Source organism: Suillus paluster (genome assembly GCF_016628075.1).
Source record: "Suillus paluster strain FC165 chromosome Unknown EDB91scaffold_156, whole genome shotgun sequence".
Classification (NCBI taxonomy): domain Eukaryota; kingdom Fungi; phylum Basidiomycota; class Agaricomycetes; order Boletales; family Suillaceae; genus Suillus; species Suillus paluster.
In genome coordinates this window covers 1,972-26,130 of record NW_024537716.1, presented here as the reverse complement: position 1 = coordinate 26,130, position 24,159 = coordinate 1,972, and the positions used below count along the sequence as shown (strand labels likewise).

The window sequence follows — 24,159 nt, the reverse complement described above, 5'->3', positions numbered from 1 at the left end:
CCAAATAAGGTCGCATGCACGTCTACACCGCAGTGGGAAACCGATAGTGTTTGACGAGCTTGTATGATACTATAATACCGGCACCAGTGCAATATACTCTTAACGTGACAGAATATGTCCGGGGTTCATGTGTATGGTGGGAACCCTCACATAACTCGATCTACTCTGTGTCCGCCACAATATTTCCTCTCATCTGGATCATTAAAAAGATCCAGTGGTTGGGCGACCTAGAACGTTTGACGGGATATGGATTACTCGTGTACTTGCAGCTACGCAAAAATATGCAATGCCTTCACAACACTAAGGCAGCGATGTGCAGTCCTCAAAAGGGTACTTCTACGTAAAAGGCAGAATCGCACCTGATGGTTTTTCAGCGGTGTTTGAGGCCAGAGGAATGATTTGGACTTCTATATGTATGCGTATCGAGACTGTGTCTGATAGGAGAAAGAAAATGATGGATTGTGTGCGATAGGGATGATGAGAACAACCTATGAAAGGTGAACAAAAGTTTGCCCGAAACGCTAGTAGCCCGAACAGGTTACCTATGTGAGTGAAGTGGTTTAGGATGCGAGCATGCGTATCGGACGAAACTGGTTGATAGCAGATTCGAAAAAAACATAAAGGACAGGAAAGTAGTGCCAAGGTGGAACTAATGACTTCGGCTTCGGCAGCGTTCCGTTTGGCACGCAGTCGAGAATGAGAATGACTTGTGTTCAGGTTCGGGTTCTGACCAGCATCCCAAAATCCGTAAAGCTCGCTCATCTGGACCGTCAACGAGAGTGGTCGAACGATCCCTAGATACAGTAGTGTGAGGACGTAGTATACCGACAGAGGACGATCGATGATCACTTACAGCGAATGCGACAGAATTACGAATGGGTCTCACGCTAGACACCTATGTGAATAAATACAATCTGCTGTTCTAGTGGAATCTTCTTCTTGCGCAACGACTTCAGAGCCTTGTGCAACGCCACCGCAGCCCGTGTGCAGTCCAATCTCCCTGAACTATCAACCAGGTTGCCGTAAAAAGCAGACACGACCTGTCGTGCAACCTCGTCGTCGACAGACCACATAGAACCAATCACACTGCGAAATCCGGAGAATTGCATGGCCGCAGCGAGATGAATTGACTCATCGGGACTCATCTCATCGCCTACGGTAGTGTGGCAAGCGGATAAGAATGCAAACTCTGGATTCTGCCAGTGAGATTGGATGATGTCCGTGATCATTAAATCCCCGTCGCCCATTGCGAAAGAAGATTTGAATGATTGTTTTCGATTGGGCATTCCATGGCAGGCTAGGTGGAGCCACTGATTATGGCGTAGTGCATTGAGTGCACCCTGGACTGTTGCATCGCTGTCCTCCAGAGAAGTGAAGGAGACGAGGGGCGAGAGACGCCGAGCGACTACAGCCAACTCAGGAGCGACACATCGGAGCTTCTTCCCTCTGACCGGATTTGCTTGACCGACGGCAACGAAATGTTGCGTGGTTGCATCCACCGAACCCTGCCGTCTCGCACGAATAAGAATAGCCAAAGTCGGGGTATAGGAGGAGATGTAAATATGAGATAAATTGTCCCTCTTCTTCTCGTACGGCCCGGCTGCATGTAGAGGAAGCAGAGTGAACTCAGCGGTGGGACACCACCAGATACGCGAGCCAGGTTCAACTTTTGACTCCCTAAGCGCTTGGACCACGGGGTCAACGATGCAATCCCAAAGGTTGCGGAGGATGCTGACAAGGTCGTCTTGATGATTAGAAGAACCAAATTCTTCTGCGAGGGACTGAAACTCGGAGGACAGCTCCAAGACCTCGGACTGCGTGATATGAAGGGGAATGTGGACAGGATCTTGGGTGCCAAAGATGATCAAGGCGTCGCAGCTGTACTGACTAGCATTCACGATGATGACCGGACCTTCTTCAGCTGCCTCCTGAAGGTCAGAAAATAGTGGAGGCAAGAGAAACCGAGAAAAGTCAGGGAGCACGCTGCGGATGCGTGAGACGACATCGTCCCATTGCATGGTCAGTTGCCGAATTTGCGGGGACTGGTCTTCAGTAGACTGATCGAACGTGTTACGAAGAAGAAAGCTCAGTCGCCTGAACTCTTCCGCAAATGCTGCGCCGGTATCACCTGAAAGGGAAAGTTCATCTAGTGGTGTGCGGAAGCGTGCCAAGTGGGTCCAGAATACTGCACGGCCTTGCTCCACCAGTTCCACAGCAGTGGTCAAAGCACCACAACGAACACAGCACGAGAAAGCATCCGTGGCAAGGGAAGAAGTGGCTTCCTTGAATATGTCGAAATGGCGCGATGAAGATGACAAAAGAGCAACATGCCGATCCAGGAATTTCAAAGCGGTCTGATAGGCAACCAATGCAGAGCCATGATTCAACTGCTCAGCGGAGCTTACCCATGACTTGGCAGCGTTAAGATCGCTCCGGGATGGTGCATTAGAGACGTGGGGGAGTTCCGAATACAACATAAATGATTCATCCAGGTCCGACATGACATTCCGCTGCTTGAACCTGGATCGAAGACTGTAAGAAAGAGCGTCGAGAGACGATGATCGATAAGAATGACCGGGGGGACGGAGTAGTAGTGCAGCTCGATGGAGCTCTATGGCATCATCAAGGTCAGATGGGGAGCTTCGCTGCTCGAATCTGTCATGAAGGCCAATGGCAAGGTTGCTGAGAGACAGGGATCGATCAGAATGACCACAGGGACGGAGGATGAGTGCAGCTCGATGAAGCTCAATGACCTCATCAATGTCGGATGAGAAGCCTCGTTGCTCGAATCTGTCTCGAAGACTGACGGCAAGATTGTTGAGAGACATGGATCGATTAGAATGACCAGGGGGACAGAGGAGTAGGGCAGTCCGATCGAGCTTAATGGTCTCATCAAGGTCAGACAGGATGCCACGCTTGCGGAATCTGTCTTGAAGGCCGTTGGCAAGATTGGAGAGAGATGAGGCGCGATCATAATGCCCGGGGGGATGGAGGATGAGTGCAGCTCGATGAAGCTCAATAGCCTCATCAAGGTCAGATGAGGAGCCCCGCTGCTCGAATCTGTCTCGAAGGCTGATGGCAAGATTGTTGAGATACTTGGATCGATTAGAATGACCAGGGGGGCACAGAAGTAGTGCAGCTCGATTGAGCTCAACGGCCTCATCAAGGTCAGACAGGGCGCCATACTGGTGGAATCTGTCTTGAAGGCTGAGGGCAATATTGGAGAGAGATGAGGCTCGATCAGAATGTCCGGGGGGACGGAGGAGGAGTGCAGCTCGATGAAGCTCGATGGCCTCATCAACATCAGACAGGGTGCCACGCTGGTGGAATCTGTCTTGAAGGCTGAGGGCAAGATTGTTGAGAGATGAGGCTCGATCAGAATGTCCGGGAAGACGGAGAAGGAGTGCAACTCGATGAAGCTCAATGGCCTCATCAAGGTCAGATGAGGAACCTCGCTGCTCGAATCTGTCTCGAAGGCTGACGGCAAGATTGTTGAGAGAAGCGGATCGATCACCAGGGGGGCGGAGGAGTAGTGCAGCTCGATCAAGCTCAATGGCCTCATCAAGGTCAGACAGAGCGCCACGCTGGCGGAATTTGGCTCGAAGGCCGTTGGCAAGATCGGAGAGAGATGAGGCTCGATCAGAATGTCCGGGGGGACGGAGTAGGAGTGCAGCTCGATCAAGAAGAATGGCCTCATCAAGGTCAGACAGGGTGCCACGCTGGTGGAATCTGTCTTGAAGGCTGAGGGCAAGATTGTTGAGAGACATGGATCGATCGGAATGACCGTGGGGACGGAGGAGCAGTGCAACCCGATTGAACTCGATGGCCTCATCAAAGTCAGACAGGGCGCCATTCTGGTGGAACCTGTCTCTAAGCCTGTTGGCAAGATTGTTGAGACACACGAATCGACCAAAAGAACCAAGGGGACGGAGCTTCAGTGCAGCCCGGTAGAGCTCAATGGACTCATCGAGGTCCGATAGGAAGCCCTGCCGCTAAAATCTATCATTAAGGCATATTGCAAGATCACAGAGACACGCCACTCGAAGCCAATGGATAGGGGGACAGAGCTGTAGGACCGCTCGAGACCTCTCTACATGCCCCATCTCACTGTGAAGGGTCTCACAATGAGTGCAAGTTGAGTGATATGACAGTGAATATGCACAAAAAGAGCAGAAACTCTAGTTTCCCCTAGCCCAGACCATATAGAAGGGAGACAGTTGTTCGTTCTTGATCAGAAACTCGAGCACTGGCATAGAGAAGACCTGTATATTAATGTTCACCGTGAGATCCTAGCAAGTAGAAGGGGCTGTGTAGCTGTGTTTGGCAAAACCCTTGGATCCAAACAACCGCTTCTGCTTGCAGCTTCTCGGCTCCACTGAAGAAAAATATTACAACTGACCGTAGGAGCGCAAATGATGACAGGCGCGGTGGCAATTATACCCACAAAACTCAATTTATCACACCCAACACCACCGCCTTAGCCCTTCAGCTTACAAGCACTCCGTTGCTGTACAGTCTGTACAGCTCCGACGTCGGAGAGATATGAACCCAGTTATGGAACGCGACGAAGAAGCCAAATTACATAACTCATAATCCGACTTGAAGAGTTGCGGTGGGTGGTCAATTGCTACATTGTGCATTTTTGCCCACGTTCGGTTGAGTTACGGTCATAACTTCGTTACACGTCGACTTCGAATCGAAGCTGTGTTATGACATACCGTGCAGAAGAACTGAGAGGATGTGCGGGAATGCCAACTGAGCTCTTATCGAGGTCAGTGGCGGCGCTTCTAAACTAAGGTGGCCGTGAATAGCTTCAAAGTGATCTGAAAACAGCCTAGGTACACAACAATATATGGTATATCTATGAACTGGAGTGAAACGCAAGAACCGAAGTAAACATTGTCATCGAAGTTCAAAGAGAGAAAGGAATGAGACACGGAGTCTACAAGTCTAAAGAATGAATTGTCGACGAGTCACGCGAGTGTTGACAAGTCTTAGTACAACGAATATGTGCGTTTATACATACAATACGAGTCTATAACGTCCCTTGTCAATCACATAATCCGAATGCCCAAGCCTTCTCCCAATCTTGACAAGCTGAACAATAATGTATGCGAGTATGCGAGATCGTTACTTGAACATCGTCCTGCGAAAAATGATCTCTACTCCGAGGAAACGCACTGGAGGGGAATGTCAACAGCTGTACTGGCATGTTCGCCGCGCCAAACGTGCTTGCACCGACAGGGAGTTCGATATGCGGGACGGCCAGTGAGATGGTCGCAAGGGCCGTGAAAGAATTCCATGACGTCTGCATCATCCACGGAGGCAGAATGTGTTCTCCAGGTCCTAGAAGGCCCACATTGCGATGCAGGAGGTGCATATGTGCGGCTTGTGGGTGAGATAGAGAGACTACGTGAGAGATGGAAGCAAGGAAGGCACGTCCTTGGGGAGTAAACCCGAGGGGGCGCTGTGGAGTCAAAAATGTGACATGCGAGAACGTCAAAGTCCTTGTCCTCCAAGGAAGTTGGGAGCATTCGAGGGCTATATTCTTGCGGGAGTTCCATGCATGCTCAAGGCAGCCTGAAAGAAGGAACAGACTTGACAAGTCTGTCGCAAAGGACTCTGCACCGAGTAGAACTGGAGCCATGAGGCTGACGCTATTGGGCCAGTGAGCTTGCAGGGCTTGCTTCTGGATATTTTCAATCCAAATCCTGTGTACGTGAGGTGCGTACTCAAAATGAAGGTGATGGCCCTGCTGAGCGTATTCTTTCTGCATTCGTAGAGCATGCAGGAAAGCTGTCAAGTGGCGATTTTCCGGGAGTAATACTGTATGCAGCAATTCGGGAAGCACGGCGCGCCGGACATCCCTAGAGACGCGACAGAGCGCCAATGCGGATGCGTATGGATTTTTGGCATCATATTTTTCGGCTTGAGAGAACGTTGGCGTGGCAGCGTATTTTAGGATCATGAGGACTAGCTCAGTCGGAAGTTCGACAGACGTGAGTCGCGTAACAGGTTCCATGAAGGGCAATGAAGGAATATGCTACGCTGTTTTGAAGACGAGAGATTCACCTTATAAACTGATGAGAGTTGTGGCGTCGTCCACAGGGGACTGTGCGTGAAACCACAAGCTATGATAGTCTTATTGTCCCTTCTGGGTCGTACTGTGACCCTGTGGAATTTATAAATCAATTATCACCAGAGATTATCATAGGAATGATGCGAATGCAGCACGGACCATAGAATCCACCTCGATTATCCTCAATTGTCTCGCATTGCGATATACTGAGAATGGAACGCGAGATGCCAAATCTGAATGCTCGAACCACGCGACCACTTATGCCTGTAGGGAACTGCAAGCGGTGGACGTGTGGTCATGGTTTGCTGATTGACGAGAAGGGTATTAGCCTAATTCAAGGTGATACGGAAGATTTCCTTGTCATTGTAAGTCATGGCCAGTTCAAGTCATTAGCCTGTTCCTAGTGGAGCCAACCGAGAGAAGAATGGCCCGCCCGAGTGCAAGTCAGAAATGAGATAGAATAGCAACGAGCAACTATCAAGGTCCAGAATGTTCACAGCGATGGTATGACTAGTAACTCCATCATGCAAGAGTGTTGAATGATATGGCATGCGATATGCGTAGAACTTGGGGCTGTGCAGCTGTGTTTGGCAAAACCCTTGGATCCAAACAACGCTTTATACTTCTGAAGGCTATTTACAGCCGACCGTAGCACAAATAGTAATGCCCACGAGCTTACGATTCGAGACAAGCACCTCGCTGATGTTAACGTGCTTTTGAATGAGGTTAGGTAGGTACTGCTTGCAATACAGCTGATTGGGCTGGTGGTAGAAGACATGCAATATTCCAAATAGATGGATGTCGAGAACAGCAGCACAGAATTCGTTTACGAAGTTATATATGCGAAATGACGTGATGACAGCAGTATGAGTTGTTGCGAGCGGAAGAAATCGCATTCCCAGAGAGGACACGAAGAAACATACATGACGATTCAGCTGACACTCCTGCGCTAAGAATCATCGTGGTAGTGTCCACGAGGAAAACAAATTTTATCGATGAATTTGTTACAGCCGCCGTGTATGCTCGAGTCCAAATCTGAGTTATGGTTAGTGTGGTAGGTGACGAAGTGCGATGGGGGAGCGTGTGATCATGAACCCGCAGCGCCTTGCGAGTATCGAGCTCCATCTCCAGCGAGAATTGGCGCAGATGGTGGTCCTGACGTAGCATGCGAAGATGTTCCCAACTGTAATAGGACCACCTTGGGATGTAGCACCCGCTTGTGAATAACAATTTGTGTGTACTGCAGCGGGAAGAGTGCTACTTGTTGCTGCCAATGGTTTTTTCTTGTGTGCTCGCTTCATTGCAACAAGTCTCTGATATTCACATCTTTAGTATGAATAAATCTGGTAGACTGAACCTTACCTGGAACCCGCGCACAGCATACACTTCAACGATCTCAGCACGTTTCATTGCCGGAGCCATTTTGGCAGAAGTCAACTCTTTCCCTTGAGCACGCGTCAGCCATTTCCAGAGGTTGCGATTGTCCTCGGCGGAGGGAGTGGGATCACTGGTCATTGGGTTCTGCGCGTTGGCAGGAGGTTCGTCACGGTGTGTTTGCTTTTATCCTCGTTCACTTTACTGGCGTCAAGCGGAGCATTCGCAGAGAACTGACGACCCATCCTGTTGAAGTAGCGATGTGCAAGAGCCGAGAAAGGAACTTACATCATCATTCCTTTCACCTTCCTTGTTATCTTCTCCTGCTTGGACCTTCCCTTCTGCTGCCAGCTGCTTGGGTGCGGTTACTGCAGGCTGCAGCGGCGAGTTTGAGTGACCACGACTACAGCTAGGGCATTATTGTGAAATGGAGAGGTGTCGAGAGATGACATTCCAGAAGCGACGAGCAGAGGATAAGTTGGGGAGATGGGGATCAAATGATGTCCGAAAGCAGACGTGGCTGGGAAGACTACAAGTACATATCGTCAGTATTAGGTGCCCTTTGCATCGAAATACATGAGTTTTACCCTGAAAAATTTGTTATAAGGGTCATCGTGCACCTCCTCAATGATGTCATTACTCCCTGATGGCTTTGTAGTATCGGCCTGCGACAGTCCTGTGAGCAAAGCAAGACAGAGAGTCAAGTGTGAGATTACCGACGTCGAGGCAACTTAACGATGATAAGGACTTGGGCCGAGTTTCCTGCTGTGTAGCTTGAAGTATGGGTACCACAAACTCAGGAGCTATGTCTTTGACCATCCACAGAGTGACTTTCCCGTCGTCTCCGCTGTATGCCAGGTAACTCCCGTCTCGAGAGAACGACACACAGCGAAGGTGTTCGCGATCATCCTGGTGAAATGGCTGGCCGAGTGGCTGAAGGGACCCCGCAGCTTGTGTCCCATAGCTGTGTTATACCATAAACGCCCACATACGCCAGGACATTGTTTTTGGGTGAAAGTGCGACACAATTCACTGGATAGTCGTGCTCGAAGCGATGGAGTAGCGCGCCTGAGACACTATCAAAAATACGTGCAAAACTGTCGGAGGCGGAATAGATTTTTGTGCTGTCCGACGACCACACCACCGACGTGACAACGATCCCAAGGTCTCTGATAGGGCCAACAACAAGCTCGCCGGCCTTCGTGTCCCAGATGCAGATGGTGCAGTTCATTCCACCTGATGCAATTCTGTCGCCGGAAGGTGAGTACGCAAGACATTCCACCATGTCCTGCTTCGTCTCAATCGGCCCCACCTCGACTTCTCCACTTTTCGCTTTTCGAATAAAGATCGTTCCGTCATATGATCCGCTGGAAATATGGTCTCCGCTGGGGGACCACGACACTGACCACACCCCGTTGAGATGACCCGTCCAATCACCCTTGATCATCTTTCCATCTGTGTTCCACAGCTGAACACTTCCGCCATAATCCCTCCAGAACACAATCGTCTCGCCGTCCGGTAAAAGCGTCAGCGCAAATGTAACTGCACGAAGCTTCCCTCCCCAGGGTTTACCGACAAGAAGTCCTGTGTTGCAGTTCCACTTCCGCATCGTGCCATCTGCAGAACCGCTCACGATGTGGACTCCGTCGTGCAAGAAGACGAAACTGCATATAGCCTTCTCATGCTCAAATTTGTGCTTTGGAGTTGGTCGTTTGGATTGCACTGGGGTTGAAGCTTCCTCGAGGGTCGACTTTGCAGAAGGTTCAGAAGCCATAGCTCGTTGCCGTAAGGCGTCCGGTGAAACAATATGGCTGTGACGTGGTTCTCCATCAATCATAAGCGAACAGTTAACCAACACTCACCAGTTAGTCTGCCGGTTTCTCGCTCTGGAGTTAGCTGGCAAGGTGGGCGAGTCTTTATGTGTATCGCATAGATTGCATGATGTGGTGCTAAACTCTAATCGTCCCGTGGCAGGCTGTGCGATCATACAGCATTTCTTCCCATTTCGGCCGGTTCAATTGTTCGCAGATCGTAATACCCACTATCCTCTTTATGATCATTCACCCGACTTCATTACTCTAGCATGATGAACCACGTTTCAGCGCGCACACTCGAGGCAGACACTATGCGTGACCTACATGGCTTCTAGTGCCCATTTATTCCTTGCTCCATATACAGTTCATTTCAAATTACCTGTGCTCCGAGTCCCCGTCATCTTGTACGCGTTTACAAAAAGGCTCCTCCCGCCCAACTCCTGCCAGAAAGAAAACACAGCTCTACCTTGCAGTACTGGCTGGGCTTTGGACTAAATTGAAACTCGCGAGAGGATTACGGGGATGCGCAAGGGGAATTTGGCTTGTTCAGTGAGTCCGCTGGGCTTCCGGTTCGTCACTATATTCATTTAGTGCCTGAGTGCTTGCAATCGGCAGTGTTCAGACGCCCTCATGTGGCCGCAGAACAATCATGGTGAGGTCAAATCGAGGGTGACTCGGGGGAAAGTATCGATATCGTACAGATGGGTCATTTCTTCAACACGAATAGATGCGCGAACGAATGCAATTGTCGATGCCCTTTGCAATGACGGAAGTTAGCGAAAGCCCAAGTGGGAAAGAAGGTAACCTGCCTGTCACTTTTGTGGCCAAGATGCGTAGCTGTGCAAAGTGTTGCTGCATACAGCATTACACGACCTCGTGATCTGCTTCAATGTTATTTAGCGTCTATGCACAGCACCATGCGCAAACGACTCACCTAGGACTCAGAGGGCATGTCACATGCTCTCTTCACGCGATTTCTGAACATGGTGACTGAAAACGAACAAGATGAAGAGGTGGGCGGTTGTGAAGATGGTGTTGTACATCATGGGGGACATCACATGTGCTACTGATTGTTCATGAGGTCATTATCATTCATCAATTTTCACGTCATTTGTAAGAAACATCTGGACTATGCCCCTACAAATGACATAAAAATCGATGGCTTTCCGCAGCGCATGACTGAGGTATGCTCAAAACGACCTTTAACTTGGTTTTCGAGGAGAACTCGTACTGCATCGTCGGCAGCCTCGCAGAGCGGTTAGCTCAGTGATGCTAAGGTGACGTCAATTTCAAACAGCAAAGTGCCGTCGAACGCGAGCGCTCGAATCGGGATCGTTCTTAGGTATTGCAAAACTCATGGACCTGGATCAAGGAGTAAGTGAAAGGTCGTTTCGATGTAGTAGATCTGACCTCTAAACTGATCATGAATCACTAATCAGCATCAAATGTCGCAAATGCGAGGAAGCACGCACACAGAGTCATCGACTCATCTCATCTGTAGATCCGATCTGTAGCTGATAGAAATATGTACGTAGGTGCCACACCTGTCATAAGTCACTACAGTTGTGAGCAATAAATATTGCCACTTGAACGAGAGAAGGAACTGACGAGCAGTAGGACCATCCCGCCACGTCTCCGAGGACAAAGCACGTCGTCCACTTCCTTGGTTTGATGCACGAGCGGCAAGTCATCCAAAACAGTCCTGAAAGGATCGCCGTGGGATGGTAGTAGCGATTCAACTGTGCACCTGTTTTAACTGGTATGGGGATGTATCGCATGTCGGGCAGAAGAGCATGGAAATACTGCAGTAAAATCAACTGGCAAATCCAACCACGGTCCACGAGCGACCGATGTTGACATCGTTTTCAAACTCCGTATTGTTCAGATGTGGCCAAAGCACCCCTATTACCAGATCTCTACTTTCAACCAGTCGCCTCTGCACGAATTTCCATGTACTGGTTCAAACAACACCATCCGAATCAACAGATTCAACCAGGTGCTCCCCCTGAATGGGCTCCCGCGGTAGAGCAATCACGCACATATGGTCTTCAGAACGAAGCCTCAGATGAAAGTTACGAGAAAGCTCTGGAGTTCTGTGAAAGATATCCTGTAGAATCGTCAAAAATTCTCCCCTCTCGAACCATCGCAGATATCGACAACAATGGGTGTTTAGAATGGCGAATCCAAGTTGATGGCTCTTCCCCTACCGCTGTAGTCCATAATCCAAACGGGAAGGGTGGACTCTCGCAGATACGCTCGAGAGCAGGTTGCCCAGATACATGTCTCCTCAGTAACCTGCCAATCGTCGCTGGTCAATATCACTTTCCAGATGATGGTGGAGTATACTTCGAGATTACTGTGCACAAAATGACAGACCCAACCAAAGGCGGCGTAATTGCAATTGGTATGCATGCCTTGGCCCTTCACTCTTCGCTCCTCCGCATCGTCTCATTGTTCGTCCCATTAGGAACTGCCTGCAGACCATACCCCTTGTGGAGGCTCCCCGGTTGGAACCGACTGAGTGCAGGCTTTCACCTCGATGACTTCCACAAGTTCTTTGAGGACGCAGAGGGCGGACGCCCCTGCTTCCCAGGTTCTGCACCCCTCACGTCTGTCGTTGGCCACACGATCGGTTGCGGATATTCCTTCCACACTGGAACAATGTTCTTCACGATCGATGGTCAACGCCTGCCAGATGCGTTTACTGGCATATACCTGCAGAACCGCAGCGGGATTGATGTGTATGCTGCTGTGGGTGTGTCTGGGGAGTGTGACGTCTCGGTAAATTTTGGTGGTACGTCTTTCAAGTGGCTGGAAGGAAATGAGTGGAGGTGGAAGGTGGAAAGACAGATGAGGAAGCTTGGAGGTGATATTGGAGAACAGGAGGAACTGCCGGCGTACAGTGCACAGGGATAACGCTAGTACATCTTATCATTTCTTGGATTGTCACTAGCCTAGACAGATGCCGGACCACCAAAACGGACTACTAGTCGTCTCTTCAACTACCAGTTACAGCTGTGATGTCAGTTTCGGTCAGCTTCAGTTTGAAATGAAATGATGTTTCAAACGCACGATAACAAAAGTCCAAAGCATATCGACTCGCATTAGATTTTTCATCTTTCCTCCTTCTTTATCCTTATCCGCGACTCCTAGTGCTCCTCCAGCAGGCTTCCATCGAGTTTCCTTCATCCAGTGCAGTTAACACGGGGCTTCTTAGCAACGTATCTTACGGAACGTTTGCCACAGCGCAGTGCCGCTGGAGTCTCACTCGCGTAATCTGTCAAGTCCCAAAAAATACATAAACTGCCGCACCCTATAATCAAATATGGCTTCTGTCACCTCCCGCGCATCGGGTTTCTGGGCGGACAGGATGACTTACTTTGAAGATACAGAGCAGGGTATTGACGATGTTGAGGTGGATTTGGGCGCTGAGTATGATGGAAGAACGCCATTGGATAAAACCTATTGACAAGATTGGGATGGGTGCGTCGTGTTTTTTCTTATTAGCCGTGATCTGGCACTTATATCGATCAGGGAGTTATCAATGGACGCTGCTGTCATTATGTGGATTCGGTGAGTACTACCGTCCTGCAATACCTTGCGAGGATATGCCCTTTCGACAATTCTGCAACTGACTATTGTATGTTCTATCAGGATGGATGGCAGATAATGTGAGTAGCTCACAGAAACACTCCTGACTTCCCTGACCTGTCGCTCAGATGTGGATTCAAGCTATTGCAATCATTCTCCCTAGAGTACAACAACATTATTCAGGTATATTCCCTTCCTGCCCAGTGGGTGGTCATATAACTCTCTCCCAGTTCCTGACAACTACATCGGGACTCTTTCATCGTCCATGTTCGCCGGTATGATGTTCGGCGCTGTGGGCTGGGGGACCTGCTCCGACCTTCTGGGGCGGAGCGCTGCATTTAACGCAACACTCTTCTTCACGGCGTTATTTGGGATCATGGCCTCCTTTGCATGGTCATTTTTGTCGCTGTGCATCCTGCTGTTCTTCCTTGGCAGCGCGGTTGGTGTATGTTAAGTCCCCTTCTTGCACACCTTCTTTGCTTATTGGGCACCTTCGATTTTAGGGTTCGATGCCAACTGACGGCACCCTCCTCCTCGAGCACATGCCCAACGGGAAGCAATATCTTGTCACTGCCCTTTCCGTCTTCTTCTCCTTGGGATCCGTTCTATCCGCGGGCGTTGCACTGGCAGTCATTCCTTCCCGCTCATGTCCCCCTAGCGAACCTTGCGATGTCGCTACCCAAAACACAGGCTGGCAATACATGCTCATAACCCTTGGTATTATCGTATGTCTACTCCGGAAATGATGTATAATTGTTTCTGACCTTGATCATTACAGACACTTTCGATGTTCCTTGCACGAATGGTCTTCTTCCGATTGCATGAGTCCCCGCGGTACCTCGTGCACGCTGGGCGTCACCAAGAAGCACTAGAAAGTTTACAACTCATCTCTAGATTCAATGGGTCTGAGCTGCCGCTAGAGCTAGAAGATGTCGATGACCGACCTCCACCCATCTCCGAAGTACATGCACCTACAGGCGAGCGCGTGCCATTCCTCCCGAACTCCAGCTCCCAAGATCCCCGCACTGACGGCGAGACGCTATTTGACGCAGCGGATAATAGCAGCACATCGAGCGACCCAAATGGGACAAAAGTTTACCAGTCCATGGACGAAGCATCTCATGATGCACTAGATGGGCATCTATTCATAACACCCGTAGGAGAGGTGCCTCCACGCGGGCAGAGTCTTGCCCGTGGACATCACTCCCGTTCTCCCTCTCGAGACTCAGAATCCGATGCCAAAGATCACTTCTCCATCCCTCAACCGCGCCCGCGGCCCCGCCAAGGCACTACGCACACGCGGACTACATCTGTCGTATCTTTTGAGATGAAACAGCGTGTTGGAAGCGTACTACCGCGATGGGTACGCCGGCCGTTGCTTGCGTGGCTAGATCGCGTGGGCATGGTATTGGCCCCTGAGTGGTTCCGGACGACGGTACTCGTGTGGGGTGTTTGGTTTTTTATGTCGCTAGGTGGGTTTCATCTTCTTCGTACGGGGCTCCAGTGGCTGATTGGGAAGTACATAGCGTACACGATGTTTAATGTCTACCTCCCCAAGCTGCTCGAAACTGGATCGAGTGATGATACCTCCACAAAGTCTCTGGAGGATAGCTTATGGGACGTTTTAATATTTACGATGGGAGGGTGTCCTGGTGCCATCGTATGTTCTATCATTTTCTTTAATGTATCGATACTGACGGTTGGTTGCAGCTCGGAGCCTATATGGTGGAAAGTCCTCTTGGCCGGCGGGGCTCGCTAGCTGCGACTACGTTCGTCACAGCGTTCTTTTGTATCGTGTTCGTGCTCGTGAGAAGCGCCTTTTTGGTGCGCGCCAGTTCGGTGGGGATCAGTCTAAGCGCCACGGTATGTGATTTTCGAAAAACGTCTTTTTTCTGTTTCTTACAGCCATGCAGACTATGTATGCTGTACTATATGGGTATGTTTCAGTAGTTTCACGATTCGAGTGGATGATATCTGACTTTTTCTATGTAGCTGGACGCCAGAAATATTCGGAACTAAAGTCCGAGGGACCGCGTGCGGCATTGCCTCTGCGCTGTCACGAATGTACGTCTCCTCATTAATACCAAAATACAACCCAACTTATATCGATCTCAGAGGCGGGATGATCGCTCCTATGCTCGGCGGCGCCCTTCTAGTCGTGAACCGCGCGTTCCCTGTGTGGACGAGCGTCGTCGTATACGGTATCACTGGCGTCTTCATTCTGCTCTTGCATGAGTCGGCCGGGAATGGCGGCGGTGAGCGATCGTTTATGCATTGACAGAAGTACATGTGCTGCTTCCGATGATGGTTGTGCTGCGATATATTGTACGATGATGTCCGCTCATGCTGTATTTACATCTATTCAAATTAGATGCATCTATTTTGCTTCAGTGAAGGGAATGTCTTGGTCGTATCAGGACCTCGTCGAAACACATCGAGAAAATTCGGAGCTTCGGTTTTTTCGACATCTATCCATCAGTATCTACCTCTTTCCGCTTGGGGTTCACTGGGCCTCAGGCTTCCTTATAAGCTGGATAGACTTTATGGGGCATGTACATTGTTTCGCATGATACTACACAAATATCCATTGATCCGAAATCCCAGTTCCCGAAACCATACACAGCATATAAAACGCCACTGTTGTGTTGTACGGTGCAACAGTGCCATCATGTTTGGCAACTTCCCTCGCATCGATCGCTGCCTGCCATTACCCAATGTTGCTTTCCATTATTCAGTGCTATGGCCCTCTAAGCTTGCATCGATCATCTCCTGCACAATGAGCGCCGTTGTTATTTATCTCGAGCTGTCTCCTCTTGTACAGAGGGTGACGTCAGGGAGATCGTGTTGAAGGGGAATTGTGCCACGATGACGCTAGAGAATATTCCAGGAGATGCGAATGACTGGTCGGGATCAAGTGTCTCCTTCCAGCAGACGCGGTATGCGAAGGTAACGATCACCAGGAGGTTGCAGATCACGAGACTGAGGGTGGTCTAATTTCTGTCAGATGTTGCTGAGGGATGTGTGTAAGTGAGAAAGTGTGCTTACCTTGACATGCGCGAAGAACAGTGTGGTTTCTGTGGCAGATCGAAAGAGCATTATCGACTGGGGGATTGTGATGACGGTGATTAGAAGCGATGCGCCGAATGTGGAGAGTATCAAGATTCTTCCGGTACGTGAGAGTCCTGCATTTTTCCAGAACTGCAGCGGCACAACGATCAGAGAAATATCCGCAACGGCTTCCGCTGCAGGAGCCCATAACTTGAGGATCATAGTAAGCACACAAAGCAGAAAGAGGTACTGACTAATTAGTTGCGAGACCGCCACTGAGTGGGTCATCTGACACGCGTAGATGCACATGCTCATCTTTTGCGCGAGCAGCGCGGCCCACATGCACGCGAAGGATACGGCGATGAGATATGTGATCCGCTTGTGGGTCTTGTAACCTGAGCGATTGGCGACTCGGATGATGGAGAAAATGATGCTCATGCGTGCAGCCCTGGACCAGTGAGTTAGAAATGTAACAGTAAGTGGGCTGTGATGCGCACCACGAGACGGAGGTGAAAGCCGCTGAGAAGGCCCAGTCAGGGACTGATATGAACGTAAGGTAAACTTTGGTGTACGAAGTAAAACACTCACAATCTATCGAGGCTTGAGCCCAGATCCATACCAGGCAGACAACTGGGGGATATAGTGGTTGGTTTACGGAGCACAACAATATGCAATAAAATTTCTACCGTCTGAGAACAGTGCAAATGCTGCCCATGCATCTTCCCACCACAATTGACGCATCCAAACCCTGTAAACAAGCCTGAAGACGGTGCAGAGTATAGCAACGGCATGCAAAACCGACCCCGCGACTTTCCACAGGATGGTAAACAGAAGAGTACGACGTAGTGGGTACTTTCACTCACCTACTAGTCGAGCGGAGTAGGATAACATTAGCAGACAACAAGGAAAGAGTGACCCCCTACATGCAAATGTTGAAGCTCTCAGCTATATCATAGGCTCGGAGGACCCATGTGCACATGTCTCCGTAATTATCTGATAATTAGACACGTCGTTCACAGGCTACAGCATTTCTGGGCATTGACGATAACCTGCAGGGCTACACAGACCAGTTGCGCCTGTTGTGCATATCCTTGTTGAGGAACGTTTTCAAGTTGTTGGCACGTTGTTTGCAGCGGTAACGTGTCCTGCGCAGTTGAATAAGACTCAGATATATCAAATAGTGCCACGACTTGGCTTTAGCAATTGTCACTTGACCCTTTTACCTTACACGAACGGGAAGGCCCTGCAGGGATCTGATCCGAGTGATCGTAGCAATGAATTTCGGGCCAGTGTGGATGAAGATATGATGAAAAAGTCTTTCCATCCCGAGGGATACTGGATCTCGGCAGTGCAGCCTTTGGAATACTTAGGGTATGATATACGTACTTATATCTGACCATGTTTCGAAAAATCGAATCTCCTGGACCGTTGATTGATGCGATCATTAGGATCAGATCCCTGCAGGCCCTTCCCGTTCGTGTAAGGTAAAAGGGTCAAGTGACAATTGCTGAAGCTTAAGCCAAGTTATGGCACCACCATATATGTGATACCCACGAATTTTATTTAATTGTGTAAGACACGTTACCGCTGCGAACAATGTGTCAGCAAAGGACTTCACCCTCAACGTTCCTCAACAAGGATATGCACAACTTGACAAATCGAATGACGGATATATATACTTCCCAAGAAGCACGACATAGCCTCGACGTTCGACGTTGCGTTAGCAATACACGTGTAACAGCAAGTTGACGAGTAGCAGGCCACGGGCCACGTTCATGTAATACCGAATGACGGGCAGATTATTCACTGCGTGGCACCGCATCTTAAACGACAGGTAGGTTGCTTTGGGCCCTGCATCACGTTAATTGGGACTTTTCCTGACAGCGAGAGAGTAGTGAGTGGACCTGTCGATAAGACAATCTGGAGACTCGAGGGTGGCACGGAGATGATGGAATGGGGTAGAGAACGACGTAGGCACACCTGAATCTTGCGAAACGGGGAACGGGTACTTGACAGATTTCGATACGATATTGATTGGCAGGTGTGGGTACGCGATGCTGAGACTGGAGGGTCGTCACAAGTCTCTTGCCAGACAGTCACAACAAGATCATGTTGACCATAGACATTTTCCCTAACGGCAAGAACCTTACCAGCGGGTCGCTTGATAGCACAGTCATTTTATGGGATGTCAGCCCCAGTAGAAGTCCACTGTTCCCAGAATGGCTGAGGCTGTGCGAGATTGTGCGAAAAATTGAGACGAAGCTGAGATTGCTTGAGATTGGCTGGCGGTGTTAGTGCACTGGTCTGAGATTGCGTGAGGTTGTATGTCTCTAATGTCGTCACTGCACATTGCATGTTGCACACAAGAAATTGCATACATTTTACACAACATCGATGGCGAAGCTTATCCGAGTCCCGGGTCCGTGGATTTAGGATGACTTGGAGTATTTGAGAATCCTAAGTCCCCAACCACAGCTTTTTCCTCAACTGTCTTTCCTCTTTCTCCCCAACCATCATCTTCACTCCAACCATCTCCCAAGTTCACTCTAGTCAATCGTTGGTCCACCTACTTCTAGTAACTTTCTTTTCCCTCTGGTGATTTTAGAGGCCCTCTCACTTAGAATGACTTATACTGGATGCACTCAGAATCTGATTCTGAGGACTGGAGGGAATGTTTAAGTGAATATATGCGCATATATTCATCCTTTGGTGAGTTGTTGATCCGCGCTTTCACCTGTCTTACCCACTGGTGGCTCACATATACGACAATTATTCGTGTTCTGTGCTCGTGACTCATAGAGACGCGTTTTCTCCCATCTGTGATTAAAGCGAGGGCTTGAGGGTATGTTTGAGTGACTGTATGTGCATATATTCATCCTTTGGTGAGTTGTTGATTGGCGCTTTCATGCATTATCTTTCCCCCTGGCTCACATTTATGAATTGTCCTGCACTCGTGACTCATAGAGATGGCCACCATACTGACCCCAGAATACTCCCTAGATCCCTCTGATGCATCCAATGGGGCTGTCCCACCAGTCACCATTGCCACCAATCCGATACAAATTACTAGTAAGTATTACCACATAACTGCATAACTAACTCAATCTCCTCCAGCACGTGAATGGCTCGCTCGCAACAAGACTGGATCAGCAGCCGAGTTCAAGACCTACTACGATGGACTGTCGGAAGCGCAGAAAAAAGTGCGTCTTTTGTATCGTTTGTCCTCGGGTTGGACTGACATCTTTAATCAGTCATACGACGAGCTCGCTGCCAAGAAGGTATGTAGTGACTACGACTAGAACATGTTGCACCTACTGACAAGTACTCTTTCTACTAGGTTGCAGCTGGCGAATGGCTCCATTAGCGACACCACTCTCCTTCCAACTTCTTACGACCTAGAACGAGCATTGGGTAGAATGGACGGTGGCAGGAACGAGCGTGGGCTAGAATGGACGGTGGTGGGATGCATCGAGTTTTATTATATCCGGCGTCTACCTGTAATAATGTATATACTACACAATACCAGCAGATCTGGCACAATCTAGAGTGACACAACGAGCATTGCAGCCAAGCAATACCAGCAGATCTGGCACAATATAGGGTGACATGCAAATATTGCATCTAAATAATCTGCGACAATCACGCACAATCACACACATTTGCACATGTGCTATTAGTCTCATTTTTCTCTTGAGATTGTGTCGCTTAGTTCAGACAATTTCACGAAACCTCAGCCATTCTGGGAACAGTCAACTTCTACTGGGTGTCAGCACTTGGCAGAGGCAATTTGATCTTCTCTCGTGTTGCACACCTGTCTACTGCATCCGATTTTCTGGGTCCGATGGAATACCAACACTTGGCAGAGGCAAGGTGACCTCATCTCGTGTTGTACATATATTCCATGTGCTCTATTTTATCCATGCGCTCACCTCAACATTGCTTCCAAAGAGGACATCCAAATGTTGAACCGAAGGGAGCTCACCTTGTTGCGCCTAGCTCTCGGTTGATGGGCACTTCGTGGTCAGCATAAGGAGGGGGCGACAAAAAATCTTGCAATGGGAGATACCAGAGCATGGGCTCACAGCGGTGTTATGACCCACGTCCAACAATAATGTTGAAGGAGAGTTCACGACCACTAGGACTCGGTCAGAGATGACGATGAGTAACAGGATTGGATTGAGCGTTGAACGTCTAGGTTACTACAACAGTAGAAACGAAGAGGTTAAGTCTAAGGAGCTCTTACGCTAACTACCCTACTTTTATACATAACATTGAATAGGAGTCTGAAAGAAATCAGCCAATAAGAAAAAGGTCGTACGACTACTGCGGATGACTAAAGATGACTCATGATATATAAGCAGATGAGTAAGATGGCAACTAAACAGAAACCCAAGTTCCGACCGGTTCTTCTTTGGGAATCGAGATTGTTCTAGCCCGTGGAGTAGGGGAACCAATCAGAGAAGTAACGGGTGACTTATGACGCGGAGTCACGTGACCGGCTCGGGTACTGGAAGTAGCCGAAGGAAAACCGAGAAACGAAAAATGGTTCGTATTAGGAATTCGTGACATTACCCCCTTTCTAGGATGAGCGTCCTCGCGAATGTAAGATGGTCGTATATTTTTCTGTCTCCATTCGAGGAAGTCAGGGGTCGTCAGAATTGAAGCGGAGATGCATGCCGATTTAACCGCATTTGGGTTTTCTGCATAAAAGTCGGCTACAATGAGTGGCGCGTTCTTCACATCTTCCTCTGACTGCCATGTTGCTTCTTCTACTGCATATCCTTTCCATTTTACTAAATACTGCAACTTGCGCCTGTATAGGCGGCTTTGCAATATTTGCTCTGCTTCATATTCTGGGACTTGATCAACAATATCCGGCGGCGGGCGCGTTAGAGGTGGGCGATCAACGAGTTGAGAGGTTTGATGTGGGGTGAGTAACGATACATGAAAAACCGGGTGGACGCGATATTTAACCGGGAGCTTCAACCTGTAGTTTAGCTCGCCAGTCTTCTCTTCGATTTCGAATGGTCCCAGACGGCGGTCGGACAATTTTTGGCTCGGACGGCGTTGTTTGATGTTTGTCGCGTCTAACCATACCTTGTCACCTGGTTTGAATTCTGGTGCGTCTTTTACTTTACGATCATAAAAGCGCTTCATTCGATCGTTCGCTATTTCCAGCATTGCCTTCGTTTCTTCCTGTGCCTCCTTCATCTCAGCTACTCTCTGGTCGGCATGGGGAATCGTGTTAGAAGAATTAGGGGAAATCGTAAACTCGGGATTATATCCGTAGACACATTTGAATGGGGAATGTCCAGTGACGGTTACTGAGTTGTTATGCGTGAATTCAGCAATTGGAAGCCAAGAAACCCAATCATTCTGACGGTAGGATGTGAAGAGTCGGAGGTACTGTTCGACTTCTTGATTGACTCGTTCCGTCTGTCCATCAGTCTGTGGGTGATATGCTGTTGACATGGACCACTTGGTTCCTAGTCGTTTCGAGACTTCCTGCATGAACTTGGACACAAACTGTGTTCCCCTATCCGAGATTACTTTCTTCGGCGTCCCATGTAACTTCCATACATGATTGAGAAATAAGTCCGCGACTCCCTTGGAATCAACATCCTTGGTGGTCGGAGCAAGATGCGCTTGCTTTGTGAAACGATCAACGACTACCAAGATACTGTCTTTGCCCTGGGAGATGGGTAGATCGGTGATGAGGTCACAGCTAATGATTTGCCATGGCCCTTCTGGAATTTCGTTCGGTTTTAAAGGTCCGTGGGGTTTTGACGGTAGCACCTTCGTCTGCTTGCATCGATCACATCCATCTACGTAGTCATTGACCCATTTCTGCATCTGGGGCCACCAATAGTTCCGCGAGACAAGTTCAAGAGTCTTGGCACGTCCCATATGTCCTGCTGCAGGCGAGTCATGGAAGATCTCTAGCACTGAGCGACGAATTTCCTTATTCTTGGGAACGTAAACCAATCCCCGGAACAAAATGAGTCCATCCTCCGTGTTCCACTCTTCCAATCCTCTTCTCAACTGCACAGGGGCTTTCTTCAGAGTTTGGATAGCATTTCGGACTTCAGGATCTAAATCGGTGCAGTTTCTGATACGCTTCAACAGCGAATGCTCTCCTTCTATCAGAATCTGACCTCTTTTTGCGGCTTTGATATGAAAAAACTCGGGTTTCAAAAGCACGCGATTGGAATTGTCGTTTTCTACCCCCCCTCTGTTGTAAGAATTACCAAACGTTTATCGCCGGAACATGCCGATACTCCTCTCACCGCAACCACCACGTCAACGCCTGGACCTGTTTGTCAAGCACGATACCCGACCCCTTTTATTAGTACCTATCCTTTCAATTCCTATCGCTCGCTAAACCCTTCCTGTCGTTACTGTTCCTCCATTCGTAATACCGCCGTCTTCACCTTGTCAACAACTCTTATATCATTCTCTCGCTACACTATCAAATACAAACGCCACTCCCTTCAGCTACCGCTTTCACCGACCGTACACCGAGCCCTTGCCTTTAACTATTCTAGGACGACCCTTCCTCATCCTACAGTATAAGTAGCCCATGTACATTCCTAATAAGCAGCAGAATAGAACAGTAGATCCCCCAGAAGAACGCCCCGAAGAACCCGTCTCATTACCTTCTCTTATCATCGCTATAACGCGGTCACTCTCGTTTACCGATTCACGATATCTCTCGCATCCGTCATCCGTCATTTGAAGCTAACACTAATCATTATCATTCCTTCAGCGGTCTATCTACCCCCTTCGCACTCGCATCGCCTCTAGCTACGCACGTCGTATCTAACTTACACATTGGAGCCCACCGCGAGGGGGTGATTAGATCTCTGTCCAACTCCATACCATCATCACCTCACTCCCGACTATCACCATTCCGCTTCAATACGGAGGACTCCCGCAGAAGTCTCTAGCAGAAGACTTGCCCACGCTGGCTGTCACCAGAAACAAGAGCCGCTCCCTCACCGCCCCATCCATTTCCCATCCACTACCATATATCCCAATAACACCATCGAATCCAGTCGCCGCCAGCAGTACAATACCTACCCCAATCCGTCCCCGACTCGATAATCAGGAATCCAGCGACGAAGATAACCCATTCGCGCCCATCGTCAGCAAACCCAGCTCCCCAACGTCCATCACCACTACCGTCTCACAAACAAAGACACCCTCGTTACCACTCTTCACCCTTCCGCAGCCGCAGCCGCAGCCGCACCCTCAACCCTCCTTTCAACTAAGACCCGCCATCTTCACCAACGCTACACTACCAGCCGCACCCCAGCCAACCGCCGTGATGTCGCATGCGCTTCAAGGCATAGGCGCCATGCCTGGTCCCAACTCAAGCAAAGCGCCGTTGTTCAATGGCGAGACGTCCGAACTCTCAGAGTTCTTTGAACTGTTTGAAGATCTCGCAACTACTTACGGCTTAACAAATGCTGACAAGTGCAAGTGTCTAGTACGATACGTCGATCTCCCGACGAAGCGTTTCTGGATCACGCTCACTGGCTACGAGAGTCGCGACTATCCCGTTTTCAAGCAGAATATCTTAGATCAGTACCCCGGTGCGAGCAAGGGGCAGCGCTACACCGTTCGTGATCTCGAACGGATTGTCGTCAATCAAGTGGATAATGACATTTGTACGGAGACCGAGCTCATTCAGTACTACCGTCAGTTTCGTGCGATTGCTGTCTGGCTCGTCACGAACAACAAAATATCAGTACGGGACCGCAATAAGTACTTCTGGCAAGGACTATCTGTCCGTGCTCGTCGGCAGATCCTCCAGCGTCTGGAACTTAAGGATCCTAACTTCGACCGCAACGAGCCAGCTGATTTTGAGAAGGTTCTAGCAGCTGGTCGTCATGTGTTCTCGGACGAAGCCTTCGATGCCGAATTCAATGATCCCATCACTCTCCGCATTAAATCCATTCGAGATCGTCGTACTCCGACTAGCGCAACGATCAACTCTCGCGCACGCAATCGGGCAAGTTACGATTCGGACGATGAAGATGAACTCCGAGACGTTCCGCGCGAAGTGCAGACTAGGAATGTCCGTTTTAGAAGCCCAGAACCCTCCATTCCCAGTACGCAAAAGTCTACGCTAGATGAAGTTGACTCTCTCGCACGGCAGATGCATGGACTTGACATCGCAGACGTCAATTATTCGTCATGTTACACCCGTCTTGTTTGTCTCGCTCCTGCAGCTGCTCAAGCTTGGGCCCC

General features: G+C 49.3%; 6 protein-coding genes across 6 annotated transcripts; 2 read left to right on the top strand and 4 right to left on the bottom strand.

Moving 5' to 3' along the window:
* Positions 1-595: 595 nt before the first annotated feature.
* Positions 596-4,018, bottom strand: EDB91DRAFT_185668 (CHAT domain-containing protein). Its single transcript, XM_041326360.1, has 2 exons — positions 854-4,018; positions 596-794 (listed from the first exon to the last, which is right to left on the bottom strand). The coding sequence occupies exon 1, from the start codon at positions 3,765-3,767 to the stop codon at positions 888-890; it is 2,880 nt and encodes a 959-aa protein (XP_041169874.1). The 5' UTR covers positions 3,768-4,018; the 3' UTR covers positions 596-794; positions 854-887.
* A 759-nt stretch (positions 4,019-4,777) lies between these two features.
* Positions 4,778-6,156, bottom strand: EDB91DRAFT_185665 (uncharacterized protein). Its single transcript, XM_041326359.1, has one exon. It carries the CDS (start codon positions 6,020-6,022, stop codon positions 5,051-5,053), a length of 972 nt encoding a protein of 323 aa, XP_041169873.1. The 5' UTR covers positions 6,023-6,156; the 3' UTR covers positions 4,778-5,050.
* Positions 6,157-7,125: 969 nt separating this feature from the next.
* On the bottom strand, positions 7,126-9,227 carry EDB91DRAFT_1255800 (WD40-repeat-containing domain protein; the record flags this gene model as incomplete). Its single annotated transcript, XM_041324040.1, has 7 exons — positions 7,126-7,392; positions 7,442-7,600; positions 7,654-7,686; positions 7,742-7,828; positions 8,041-8,118; positions 8,174-8,417; positions 8,446-9,227. 7 exons carry the CDS (start codon positions 9,225-9,227, stop codon positions 7,126-7,128), a joined length of 1,650 nt encoding a protein of 549 aa, XP_041169872.1.
* A 1,939-nt stretch (positions 9,228-11,166) lies between these two features.
* EDB91DRAFT_1173739 (uncharacterized protein) lies at positions 11,167-12,532 on the top strand. Its single transcript, XM_041320306.1, has 2 exons — positions 11,167-11,671; positions 11,735-12,532. Exons 1-2 carry the CDS (start codon positions 11,218-11,220, stop codon positions 12,181-12,183), a joined length of 903 nt encoding a protein of 300 aa, XP_041169871.1. The 5' UTR covers positions 11,167-11,217; the 3' UTR covers positions 12,184-12,532.
* A 60-nt stretch (positions 12,533-12,592) lies between these two features.
* Positions 12,593-15,136, top strand: EDB91DRAFT_1255798 (major facilitator superfamily domain-containing protein; the record flags this gene model as incomplete). The annotated part of the gene is made up of 13 exons (XM_041324039.1): positions 12,593-12,682; positions 12,741-12,750; positions 12,802-12,840; positions 12,922-12,938; positions 12,987-13,041; positions 13,089-13,303; positions 13,362-13,583; positions 13,637-14,330; positions 14,385-14,518; positions 14,569-14,721; positions 14,772-14,794; positions 14,851-14,922; positions 14,974-15,136. 13 exons carry the CDS (start codon positions 12,593-12,595, stop codon positions 15,134-15,136), a joined length of 1,887 nt encoding a protein of 628 aa, XP_041169870.1.
* Positions 15,137-15,537: 401 nt separating this feature from the next.
* On the bottom strand, positions 15,538-16,949 carry EDB91DRAFT_185476 (uncharacterized protein). The gene is made up of 7 exons (XM_041326358.1): positions 16,770-16,949; positions 16,593-16,715; positions 16,495-16,536; positions 16,404-16,446; positions 16,161-16,354; positions 15,904-16,100; positions 15,538-15,848 (listed from the first exon to the last, which is right to left on the bottom strand). Exons 1-7 carry the CDS (start codon positions 16,795-16,797, stop codon positions 15,648-15,650), a joined length of 828 nt encoding a protein of 275 aa, XP_041169869.1. The 5' UTR covers positions 16,798-16,949; the 3' UTR covers positions 15,538-15,647.
* Positions 16,950-24,159: the final 7,210 nt, after the last annotated feature.